General features: G+C 40.7%; 1 protein-coding gene across 2 annotated transcripts; it reads right to left on the bottom strand.

The window, feature by feature from the left end:
* Positions 1-4,164: 4,164 nt before the first annotated feature.
* gpr173 (G protein-coupled receptor 173) lies at positions 4,165-12,632 on the bottom strand. Of its 2 annotated transcripts, none has more exons than XM_039604817.1 (2): positions 11,883-12,632; positions 4,165-7,044 (listed from the first exon to the last, which is right to left on the bottom strand). In XM_039604817.1, exon 2 carries the CDS (start codon positions 6,844-6,846, stop codon positions 5,662-5,664), a length of 1,185 nt encoding a protein of 394 aa, XP_039460751.1. In that variant the 5' UTR covers positions 6,847-7,044; positions 11,883-12,632; the 3' UTR covers positions 4,165-5,661. The 2 variants fall into 2 exon arrangements, with proteins under 2 accessions (XP_039460751.1, XP_039460752.1); XM_039604818.1 differs by lacking the exon at positions 11,883-12,632 and having other exon boundaries at positions 4,165-6,851; positions 6,884-7,027.
* Positions 12,633-13,262: the final 630 nt, after the last annotated feature.

The raw sequence follows: 13,262 nt of genomic DNA, 5'->3' as shown, positions 1-13,262 counted from the left end.
GCCATAGTGAAATATAGTTATACCGAATAATAGCTACATCAGGAAGAAGGAACATGAGAAGCGGGAGAAATACCAAGGTCTGAGAGAGAAGCTCAAAAAGATGTGGAGGGTGAAGGGAACAGTCCCTGTGGTATATAAACACTTGGGAAAGTGATCCCTAAACTGGGAGAGTGGCTTCAGCAGATCCCTGTAAACACATCTGAGGTCTCTGTCCAGAAGGGCGCAGTCCTAGGAACAGCACAGGACCCTAAAGCTTCCAGGGTTCTGGTAGAAGACTCTAGCTTGAAGGATAAAGACGGTCCGCAGGGTGAGTGGGATTTTATATATACACTACTGATCAAAAGTTTTAGAACACCCCAATTTTTCTAGTTATTTATTGCAATTAAAGTCATTCAAGTACAATGAATAGCTTGAAATGGTACAAAGGTAAGTGGTGGACTGCCAGAGGTAAAAAAAAAAAAAAAAAAAGGTAAGGTTCCCCGAAACTGAAAAATAATGTACATTTCAGAATTATGCAAAAAGGCCTTTTTAAGGGAACACAACATGGATTAACAATTTAAAGCTGTTCTGCAGCAATGGAGGTTGATCAAGCCTTCAAAGCTCGTGCTACTAATTCCTACAGGTTTTCCAACTTTTTTGGATTACTTCCAACCTCCTCTGTCTGCATAAAAGCAGTTTTGGAACACACTGTGGTACCATACCCTCGTCAGCATCAGTTGAACAGTATTGTACTGCAGAAAGTAGTCTGTTGGTACACAAATGGCGAGAAAAAGGGAATTAACAATGGAAGAGAAACAGACCATCATTATAAATGTAGGTCTGTCCTACAGTGAAACTGCAAAGAAAGTCAAGGTGTCAGTGAGTACAGTTTCCTTCAGCATCCAAAGGCTCAGAAACAAACTGTGACAGGAAGAGGTCTGCAGACGACAAGTTTGTGAGAGTTAACAGCTTGTGTGATCAGCGGCTCACAGGACAACAGCTTAATAGTGGTCGTAGTAAGAAAGTCTCAGTTTCAACTGTGAAGAGAAGACTTTGAGCTGCAGGTTTGACAGGACGAGTTGCAGCAAGAAAGCCAGGCGTCAGAATAAGACAAAGAGGCTTGTCTGGTCCATGAAACACCGCCATTGGACTACTGAAGACTGGAAGAAGGTATTATGGGCTGATAAATCAAAATTTGAAACCTTGGGTTCATCACATAGGATCTTTGTATGCCGTCGAGTTAGTGAAAGGATGGTTCCACAGTGTGTGGCATCGACTGTCAAACATGGAGGAGGAAGTGTGATGGTCTGGGGCTGTTTTGCTGGATCCAGGGTCAGTGACTAGTACAGAGTGAGAGACACCCTGAACCAAAACAGCTATCACAGCATTCTGCAGCACCATGCAGTACCCTCAGTCTCCAGACTTAAACCCCAACGAGCTGGTTTGGGATGAAATGGACAGAAGAGTGAAAGCAAAGCAACCTACAAGGTCCACATTTATGGGAACTTCTGCTACAGATATGGGAGAATATTTGTTTCTATTGTAGAAAGAATGCCATGGGTGTGTTCAGCTGTTATATCTGCCAAAGGGGGCTACTTTGATGAGTCAAAAGTTTAGAATACATTTTGGTCTATAAATTGATTTCGTTATTTCATTCATTTCATTTCAGTGTGCAATAAGACATTAAACTGCAAAATGTTCAATAAAAAACTGGAAAAATTAGGGTATTCTAAAACGTTTAACCGGTGGTGTGTGTGTGTGTGTGTGTGTGTGTGTGTGTAACCAAAACTTTACCGGACTATATGCAGTTCTGTGAAAATTAAAAGTCACTGTCAAAATGAATATAATAATATGAAATAACAAGTAGTGCCAGTGGAAACTGTTGGCTGATGGCAAAGGAAGAGGAGAGGGGAAAGGTAGGTTAGGAGGCAGCCGGAGAGAAGGACAGGCAGGAATGTGGAGAGAGTAGGGACACTACTGTGACTTTGGTATTTAATGGTTTATAAGGTCTCAATGAATGTCTTGAAAAGAGCCTATGAATAAAATTTATTATTGTTACTCTAAATGTAGGGAATAGAACAGATTAACGGGAGAGAGCTGGCTGATATGATGAAGAGAAGGAAGTTAGATATTTTGTGTGTGCAGAACATCAGGTGGAATGGTGATAACTACAAAAGTACAGCTGAAGTGCTGAGGGAAACTGCAGAGGTGTTTGATGGAACCTCTGGACAGAGGACAATGAGACTTGGTGATGCAAAGAGCAAGTACAGTAAATTATTCAAAGGAAGAAGTTGACAAATAAAAAGTGTGATAGTCAGGGAGATTTAAAAAACTAGACAGGAGTATTGGAGGCTAGGCATATGACAAAGAGAGAGCAAAAGCAAAGAAAAAAGTTTACAGTGAGTTGTATGTGAGGAACACAACACAGAGGAATGAAGAAACGAGTGAAAAGAGTGAGCTGAAAAGATGGAAGGAGTACTTTGAGGAGCTGATGAATAAAGAAGCTCAGAGAGGAGGAAAGATGAAGGCCATCTTTCATCTCCACATATCAGGAAAGAGGTAAAGAGGTGAGGGCAGCTATGAAGAGGATGAAGAGTTGAAAGGCAGTTGATCCAGATGATGCACTTGTGGAGGTATGGTGATGTCTAGGGGAGAGTGCAATGGACTCTTTAACTAGTTTTTTAATACAACCTTTAAGAGTGAAGAAGAGTACTGGTAGTGATTTTTAAGAACAAGAGTGAAGTGCAGAGCTGTAGTAATTACAGAGAGACCAAGCTTTTGGGCCATACCATGATGATTTAGGACAGAGCTGCTGGAGGTGACAATCAGCAAACAGCAGTATGGCTTCATGCTGAGAAAGAGCACTACAGATGCAATGTGAGTGTTGATGGAGAAGTCAGAAAGGAGAAGGTCAGAAGGAGCTTCAGAGTGTCTTTGTGGTTCAGAGAAAGCATATGATGGGGTACCAAAAGCGGGACTGTGGTACTGTGTGAGGAAATCAGGAGTAGTAGACAAGTATGTGAGGGTGGTGCAGGAAATGAAGACAGTGAGATAGTGATGAGGTGTGCAGTAGGAGTGACAGATCAAGGTGGGGCTGGGATTACATCAGGGATCTGCTCTGAGCCCCTTCCTGTTTGCAGCGGTGATGGACAGGCTGACAGATGAGCTCAGGCAAGAGTCTGTGTGAAGTATGATATTTGCAGATAACGCTGATCTGTAGTGAGAGTAGGGAGTAGGTAGTGGAGAGCCTTGAGAGGAGAGGAATGAAAGTGAGACAGGTGGGAAGATGAACAAGAGCAGAGGTACTTAAGGTAGATGAGTTTATTTTCTAGCATCAACCATCCAAAGCAACAGAGAGTGCAAAAGAGAGTGGAAGAAGAGAATGCAGGCAGGATGTTCCAAGATGAGTGTCAGGGGTAATTTGTGACATAAGATAGGAGCAAGAGTGAAAGGAAAGTTTACAAGATGCTGTTGAGACCTGCTGTAGTGATTTGGAGACAGAGGCACTGAGCTGGAGGTGGCAGAGATGAATATGTCCAGATCTTCACTAAGAGTGAGCAGAATGGACAGGATTAGAACTGAGCGCATCAATAAGTTGGTCAACAGAGATGCAGAAGGGTGTCATGAGAGACAAGTACTGAATGAATTAGAAGCACAAAAAAACTGTCCATAACTGAGCCTCTGGAAACTACCAAACAACAGCTTGAAACGCTGGCCACTAGGCTAAAGAGGTTAGATCCATTCAGCGTGTATTCTCAGGACAGACCCACCTAGGAGCAATAAATTGGCTACTAATAGCAGGTCCTTATCCAGACAAGCTAATAATCGAGATCATAAAAGATCCCCCACATTTTGTCTCAAACTAAAACCAAACAATAAATAGATATCCTTATGCCAACTTCTGCACTGCAATTTGTCACTGATCACAAGAATTATGGCCTTGAAATGATTTTACTATACTGTAAAACATCATTCACATAGTTCATATAGCTTAAACATCCTTTAGTTTCATATTATTATTTTTTTCTAACATCACTGAAACCAAAAAATTATTTTATGTATATATTTTAAGAAATAACAGACAAGGACTGTTTAAATGTCATTTTGTTTGTACAACATGTATTTTAAATTCTTTTTGCATAAAAATGGTTGAAAACAATACTTCATGACAATAGAGCATTTCAGAATATCTAGCATGGATAAAGGAAACAGTGTTAGTGTGAAATACACAAACAAAATCATAAAAAAGTATTCCTGATAGCACACTCGGTCATTAGAATACCCACTGAAATAGCTTGGTCGCTTGAGGGTTAAAAATCCTGGGTTGCTATGCCTGGTGAAGCTAATTTTCTTTCTGCTTTAAAATGAAGGTGAAGCTGCTCAAGTAACAGGTACAGATGTAACTTCAGATTTGTCCTTAGGAAAAAACAAAAAATGAAAAAACAAATAATTGTTCTATCTGCAAATGTTCAAAGCTTGAAAAGCATCCCCTACTGCATATTTTCTGTTGAGCTAATGAGCAACAACGAGAATATGTTTTAGGCAACACAGATTAAAGGTTTGCTTTAGTGACTAGCAAACAAACAGTGTGTTTGAGGAAAGAAAATCCTTCTGTCTGCTTTGAGATTCTGCATTAATTCTTTACGGTACATTTACTTTGCAGTGCCTGTTTTACTTTGGTTTTTAGTCTGTTAGCATTTTTCTGCAGCACCCTTTATTCTGACTTTTACATTTCCTGCTAAAATCTGTGTTCAACAGCACGCCCTCATCATCTTTATGTGTCCTCACTGATGGTTAAATCACATAACTGAAACTTGAAAACACATAGACACCCTATAATGTGACGGCATTTTGTTGTGAGGAGTGGATAACAATTTTATTCTTGGTTTCTCCAGTTTCAGTTTTTTATTTATTCATGTTTTTAAGTCAATCTAAAATGTTTCAATTGTGAACTGTACCATGTACCGTACCACTACAGGAGCACCAAAAGGTGTTTATGGCATCCACTGTACCTCCATTTGATTAAAAATGACCTGTTGGTACTTGATTAATATGACTCAGTGACAATGTAAACACTAGCTAAATGCATTAACCTACCTTCCACATCTTTTCTGGAACTAATGTTTGTATTTCTGGAAACTTTATGTTGTTGTGAACTAAAATTGCCATTCTAATAAAACTGGTGAGTCAACACGAATGCTGGTTTGAATCTAGTTGAGCACTTTTTTACTCTCATCAGCCACTGCTGCTGGACAATCATCAGTTATTCCAGTATGATGATGACATTAAGATTCAGACTAAAAGCGGCTTTATTACCTCCTTTAGGATTCTGTTTGTCACAAGCCCAACATCCTTTGTATTCAAGACTTTTCTAAATGGCAATTTTTAAAAAATCTCAAGCTTAGTTTATTTGTCTGTCTTGGTTTTCCCAGTGACTGCTTATTATTTACATGTATGTTATCAAAAGTCAAGATCTGACCTCATGTATGCTGTTGAATTTGGAGTGAAAATTGGTCGATGGATGGAAACACATGCTTACCATTCCAGTGTTTTAACACTACACTCACAATTTTCCACTCACTGCTTAAAAATACCTTCAATTGCATCAAATGCTACGATAACTTAAGCACAATATACAATACATCTGTAGGTTGCCCATTGTTTTTTCTTCATCATCTCTAGTTACATGACACAGTAAGGCTCTCGTGGCAGATGAGGTTTAGTCCTGCAGCAGGCTGGTAGGTGGGAAAGGAGCCCTTTCTTCAAGTCTTTATTAAGGAAGAAGCAGACGATAGGGTTGACCCCCGCTTGGGCAAAACTCATCCACACAGTGGTGGAGAGGTACCGGTGTGGTATTGTGCAAGCCTTGACAAACACCCTCCAGTAGCAAGCTACTATGTAGGGAGACCAGAGCACCAGGAACAGTAATGTGATCACATAGAACATCCTACCGAGCTGCTTCTCCGCTTTAAACTCCTCCATGCCTAAGAGTCGCCGGTTCTGGTTGTGCAAGTTTTGCCGTATTCCCAGCAGAGTGGGTGGCATCGGGCCCCTACCAAAACCCGCAATCCAGTTAGCAGCTGCTTGGCCTGTAGCTCCTGGCCCATGAAAGGTCCAATTCTGACTGATAGCTGGTACCATCTGGACTGGCTTCATCTTGCGGTGCTTGTATTCAAAGAGAAGTAACTTCATGTAGACAACATGTGTGGCTAGAATGAGTACAGCAAGCATTAGCATGAAGCCCAGTGTGTCATTAGCCTTGAAGTAGCGATGCTCAAAAATGCACTGGTCTTCCTCACGAATGAATTTATAGGTGCCCACATCAAAAACAGGCGGGAATGCCATTGCCACAGACAGCGTCCACACCATGCATACTACTGCCACACATGTCCAGAACGTCATGCGCTTTGAGTAAAACCGGTGGTGTGCAATGGCCATGTAGCGTGTTACACTGATGCAGAAGAGCATGAAGGCAGCATGGAAGCAGAAGAGCACTGCCATGAAGGCTACCACCTTGCAGCTCAGCACGCTGTAGGTCCACGCTGAGCCATTTTTTATAGACACCAGCACAAAGGGGAAGCAGATAGCTGAGCGAATGCTGTCTGCCAGGCACAGATCCAGGAGGAAATAGTAAGGTGCCTTATGCAGAGCCTGGTCCCGGAGTACAAGCAGAGAAACCACCAAGTTCCCCACCAGACTGATGCATATGATCAGCCCAAGTAGCACCAGTTTAATATACGTAGAGATAACGGAGGATGAACTGTCTGCTACCATGCCTTCTGCAGTAGCCACCACTGCTGCCATTGGCCCCACAGGCCCTTCGGTGCTCTCATTTCCATTTGCCATCCCAAATGCCCCCCCACCCATACCACCTTATTTTTAGACAACAAAGTCACCACTCCACCACCACCTCCCTCGTCTGCCGATTGTTCCTCGGTACTCGTGGTTGCTTCCTTTCTGTAGTTTACACTGAACAGGAACACCTCAAGACACATTGCTCCATTTCGAGCAAAGTCCCTTTGTTGTTGTGACCTCTCCTCTTGCCTCTTAATCCTCACAGGGACCCTGAAAGCAACCAGAAGAGATCAAGAATTAGGTGTTTGATGGCTCTTCATCAGAAATGAAAAATCATTTCAGTCACTCATGTATTACTAGCACAGATTAAAAGGACAAAACAACACATGGCTTCTTTTTCTCTAACGTAGAAACCACATTTTTGGTGGCAACATCAAAAACATACTTAAAACATAATTCAGAAATATTCAACACAACTCAAGCAGGATTTTTCCCGTGTTGGTCTACAAATGAGTACTGAAAATCATGACGATTGGCCCATTTCATATATAATCAACCAAATTTGAGGAATAAAATCTCACCTGACCCCTTAAGAGTCAAATTTAAAAAAATAAAAATAAAAAATTGTTTAAGAATTGAAGTGAAATCCCACAAAAATAAAAAATGTTTTCCTTGCAATTATTGCTAATTCTTGCAATCTGAGCTTAGAGGATCTGAGGAACAAAAGATGCAGTCACAGCTTTCTTTTGTACCTTTTATTCCTTTTAGTGAACTTTAGAGGCAAATATCCATTTGCTGTGACACTTGAGTTCAGTGTCATGTACCTAAAATTTAACCAAAAAATTAAACAAGGTGTGAAAAATCATTTTAAAAACAATAATAACAGTTGTGAAACAAACCAGTGCTAGCTGGATTGGGACATGTAAAACTAATTGAATTAAAATAAAAATATACAGGAAATATCTTTATCAGTTTGGTCAAATTTCACAACCTTTATTTTTGACTAGGGACAACTAAACACTGTGAATAAGCTGTATTTATATTTTAACATCTACACTGAACTTTCAAAAAAGATCTACTACTAAACGCTACAGCGAAACATGATCAAATAATAAAAAGCAATAAAAAAATACTCAGTGTACAGGCTTATACTAACTCTGATCATCACAGTGTCTTCATACTTCTGATACCCTGTGTGATGTTCAGCCCTTTAAAGTTTATGTTATTATCTTCTGCAATTAGGAAGTAATTAGGAAACTAACTATAATAATGAGAATGAAAAAGTGAAAAAGAAGAACAAAATATTGTCTAAAGATTCAGAGAATCTGGACAAATGTCTGTTATCATCAGACCCTCAAGCAGCACTGTATTAAAAAGAGACATCACTCTATCATGGACATCACTGTGCTCAGGAACACTGCCAGAAATCACAGTCTATGAGGACAGGTTGCTGTGGTATCCACAAATGCAGGTTAAAGCTTCACCATGCAAAGAAGTCACACGTTATCAGTCCACCATCCACCTTATCAGTGTTCATGTTTAAAAGCCTGCATCTCTGATGGTTTGGTCGTGATCTAGTGACTATAGAAGAGGGGACCATCTTTGCAGCCATTCCCAAACTCTCTGTGAATGGTACTCATGGCCATTGATCAGTGGTCTTTGATCAATGGTCATGACAATTTGCACATGATCAAGAAACTGACCTCACAGCCCATTGTTTGCTACTTTCAGTCATTATGTACTCTTTGTAAGGTTACGGAAACTTGCAGTCAGCTGAGACTAGATGAGTGATGAAAGGGTTCTCACACTGAAAACGCTACGTCCAGATGAACAGAATCAACTTTTGGGGGTACTAAGCATAATCTTAAGGTTATGGTATGGAGGCACTGCTCCCGATTTTTCCGTGAGAATCCCGAATTTCAGTGCCCCTCCCGAAAATCTCCCGGAGCCACCATCCTCCCGAATTTCTTCCGATTTTCCACCCGGACAACAAAATTGAAAAGCCATATCTCAGACTGGCCCAGCCAATTCCAGTTTCGAACAATGGCTACTACTACTGCAGTTACTTAGTTTTAATATTATTTTTATTACTTTTTCTGGGTCGCAAAATAAACTTTTAACATATTTTCAGGCGAGAATGTAGCGGTCTAAACTTCAAATATCTGAGGCGGGGAGAACAGCAAATTCCCGGCACATTGTTTTCAAACCCCCATGGTCTTTCGCTGCTCAGGTTAAACATGATATATAAGTCACTTAAATAACTTAAACATGTTTGGCTTTTTTCAGTGTTTTATTTGTTCATGAGTAAATGGATTTGGCTGAGATTAAATTAGATTAAACAAAACTTTATTAATCCCTCGGGAGGGTTCCTCCGGGGTTTTCACACAGCTGAATAAACGTCAAACAGAAAACTGATTAAACAGAAGTGTGAGATGGTTGAAAATTTACGCCAGCGTCCGGTTATATTTTAGATAGCAAGGAGCAGATGGCAGAGTTTCACTCCACCGAGAGAGCTCGTGACGTAATTCTGAAGGCTAGACTGTCCAATTTCACAGTCGCTCATTTCCGGTCTACCCGGCTTTTGGAGGACCTGGCCCACTTAGACCGCGAAGGCCGGGTCCTCAAGTGGACGCAGCCTCTGAATTTGTACACCCCCCCCCCTGTTTCCGGCTGGACAATAATAACGGTGACATTTATTATTTTATCCGATAAATAAACATGAAATCCAACAACTCTTTTGAATGTCTCCCTAATTCTGAGGTCTCAAGGTTGGCAAGTATGTATGGAGGGTGTCTGTCTCCTGAATCCAAACTGGGAGCTAGTTTCACAGAAGAGGAGCCTGAAAGCTGAAGGCTCTGCCTCCCATTCTACTTTTAAATATCATAGGACCATAAGTGCAGGGGTTGGGGTGATACAGTACTATGGGATCTTTAAGATAAGACAGGGTTTGATTATTCAAAACCCTGTATGTGATGAAAAGGAGTTTAAATTTGATTCAGGATTTGACGGGGAGTTTTAGGACATCCTGATAATAATGAATTACAGTAGTCCAGCCTAGAAGTAATAAATGCATGAACTAGTTTTTCAGCGTCACTCTGAGACAGGATATTTCTAATTTTAGAGATATTGCACAAATGGAAGAAAGCAGGAAATATTTGTTTAATAGGCACATTGAAGGACATTCCCCGGTAACACAAGATTCCTCACAATGTTACTGGAGGCCAAGGTAATGCCATCCAGAATAAGCATCTTGTTAGATATCGTATTTCTAAGATTTTCAGGGCCGAGTACAATAACCTCAGTTTGATCTGAATTTAGAAGCAGAAAATTAGAGGCCATCCAGGCCTTTGTGTCTTTAAGATATTCCTTCTTTCAGCTATCTGGCTTCATGGACAGATAAAGCTGGGTATCATCTTCATAGCAGTGAAAGTGTATGCTATGCAATCTAATAGCAAATATTTTTATTAGAAAGGTACACTGACCATTGAAGTATTTGTTCTATGTTCTATATTGTATCGATATATGTATCTATATTGTAAATAAAAAATGATTTTATGAGGATGAAAATCATGAATTCTGTCTTTTTTTTACATTTTACAAAGCATCCTAACTTTTTTGAAATTATTTTCTACATAAAAAGATCCCTCAGAGTAACTTGTAAGTAGTTGTTAATGTTAATGTGCAAGAGTCCAGCAAGAGAAGAACACTGAACAAGAATGGCATCCATAGCACGGCTGCAAGAAGAAAGCTTTGTTCTCAAAAAGAACAGTGCTACCAAGACCACACAGAAAGAAGACCAGAACACTCTTAAACACAGTTTTGTGGATATGTCAAACTAAAATATCACTTTGTGGTTTAAATGATAACTCTTCAATGCAGAGAAACCAGAGCACTGCATTACAGTGGTGAGTTAATTTCGGCACATTTTATTTCTGCTTCGGGATGGCTAACCGTCATTAATGACACTACATTTAAACTTGTAATAGCAAATTCAATCCCAAACCCACTTTGTAAAAACAAAACATCCCGACACTTCAAACTTTAGCTTTGTTCAGGACTATATCAAAAAGTGAAAAAGCAATACTGCTCTTCCCTGTTTATTTGGTAGAAGAGGATAAGAGCAGAGTTTCAAATCGATGGCTTCACTAGGTGGCAGGAATAACTGTTCCTTATGAGTTTAACTGTAGGTACACTGGATGTTTCTAATTTAGCACTGAGATGACAGTTGAAAACAGCAATTTGACAACCATCGGAAAACATGCATTACCGAAGGAATTCTCTTGCTGACGTTTCAGGATTTATGTTGAAGTTAATTTGATAGGATTTACAAAAATACAGAGCTAAGAGCACACTGTCAACACGAATTGAAGCCCTACTAAGTCACAGGCTGGGAGCTGTGGTGAATTCTGTGAGAGAGGCTGTGCATCTTAAAGGAGGGGCTTTGTCAAGCTGAAAGTTGGTTGGCGGCGGAGGGCAGAGTCACTGTCAGGAACTGGGTAGCAACAGCAACCCAGTACCTCTAGCTTTACATCGGTGGGAGGAGGCGACAAAGCTCACTGGATGAGATGTACATTGTTGGTTTCTGACAGCTGCACCCAGCATCAGGCTTCCCTACATGGAGTCTACAGGTCTGTTGAGGACATGGGGGCCACCGGGTGCTACAGTCCAGCCTTAAGGAGGGTGGATGTCTCAAAAACTGAAACAGCATTGTCTATATGCCCTCAGGAGTTTGTTCTGTGTTCTGTGAATGGCCCAAACATCAAATGACACTAAATAAGTTGTCAGTCCCAGTGCTGATCAAGGCTGTATAACTGCTGGAAATCCTGTATTATTTATCATCAACATCATTTATGCTGCTCTGAGGCATGCTTCAACATTCTGATTTGCTCTACATTCAGAGGCCCTCATTTGGTGCTCACCCTGTACAGGCTGGGGCAGATAAAGGGCAACAGTCTTAGCAAGCTGCAATTGTCTGGGCCTAGAGGAGGATGTTAGAAAGATGCCAGCAAGAGCTTACTGCACTCAGATAAATATACAGGCACACAGAAGCAGGAAGTGTGACATTTTGTGTAGGCAATATTAAATGGCAGTCATACTGAGCTCCTTACCTGCCGTGGGTTTCTTGTCCAGACGTCTGTTGCAGTCTACATGAAATACGGTGATGCACCTGGCTTCTAGCCTAAAAACAGAAGCATCTAACAGTGCATGGGTAACGTTGCCGGTGGACCAAATCTGTATTAAAAAAGTGTTGCACACTACCATTAAAAATCAAAAGGTTTAAAGAAGCAAAAGCAGCTTTCCTCTTTTTTCTTGTGCATGTCATATCTCGGTGCTTTTCACACAACCTGTGCCGGTGGCCAGTAAGCGCCTAGTCCCATTCACAGCACACAGTGTGTACGCCACCATTCAAACACTTTATGATGCATATGCTGTCAACTCGTATCTCCTGTCTATATGTTAGAAATCGGAGGCAGTAATATCCTGTAAAAGCAGCCGTAAAGCCATGTTTGGTCGGGGCTGTCAGACAGCAACAGACGCCCTGTGGATCCTCGGCTTCTCGCGGTCGTCGGAAACCTTGACGATTCCTCGCTGCACTTCAGTGCGCAGTATTCCAGTCAAGTCGGAGGAAACCTCCCGTGTGTTGTTCATGAAATCCTTTAGCATGTCGAAGCAATGCAGGGCTTCTGCTTAGGAAAAAATGGTTAGCTTGCTAACGTGCTGAGGCCAGAAAGCTCCAGGCTGCGCGATGACACGGAGACCAGTCCTCATTGTGTCCCGCAGCCTGTCAGCAGCCAGGCATGATAAACAGGAGCATATGTGGGATAACAGCGTAGATGGAAATATCTCCGGCCGTGAACTGGCAGATGGAAATGCAGTATGCAAAGGACAGCTTCTGTGGGCCCAGCTTCGGTAATGAGCACCAAAACAGGCAACTCCTGCTGGTATCGCAGTGATTTTAATCCCGTTAGTTCCACGGACAGGGCCGATCTGAAGCATGGGGATGAGGGCACCCTTCCCCCCATGGGCACACACATTGTATTTAAACTAACATCATATGAGTGCTACTTATTTCATTTGTAAAGAATAAAAATGAATAAATGCATTTTTTCACAATTAATCTAAAGAAAACGACACAGTAAATCAAATCCTTTTGATGAAGCTTAAAATTAACATGAAATCTCGTGTATTTTTGCAGATTTTTTGTGTTAAATAAAAGGTGTGAAAACAACAAAATTTCTTAATAATACAGTCACATGCTGTTCTAATACAGTTAAACAGGTTGCAGGAAAGTATTGTTTTTTAGTCAGGATCAAGTATCTAATTCTATGTATACTTCACAAAAAAGTTTAATAATGTTATTAAACTAGTAGTGGGATTTATAATTAGGACAATCCACTGTTCATTTTTGATAATATCAGCTGTACCATCGGTTTCATATGTAACTTTGAATAAAAATCTTTTGTATTTATTAGATGTCTACAATTTTA

Source organism: Oreochromis aureus, linkage group 20, assembly GCF_013358895.1.
Source record: "Oreochromis aureus strain Israel breed Guangdong linkage group 20, ZZ_aureus, whole genome shotgun sequence".
NCBI lineage: Eukaryota > Metazoa > Chordata > Actinopteri > Cichliformes > Cichlidae > Oreochromis > Oreochromis aureus.
This window is presented reverse-complemented; position numbering and strand designations above follow the sequence as displayed.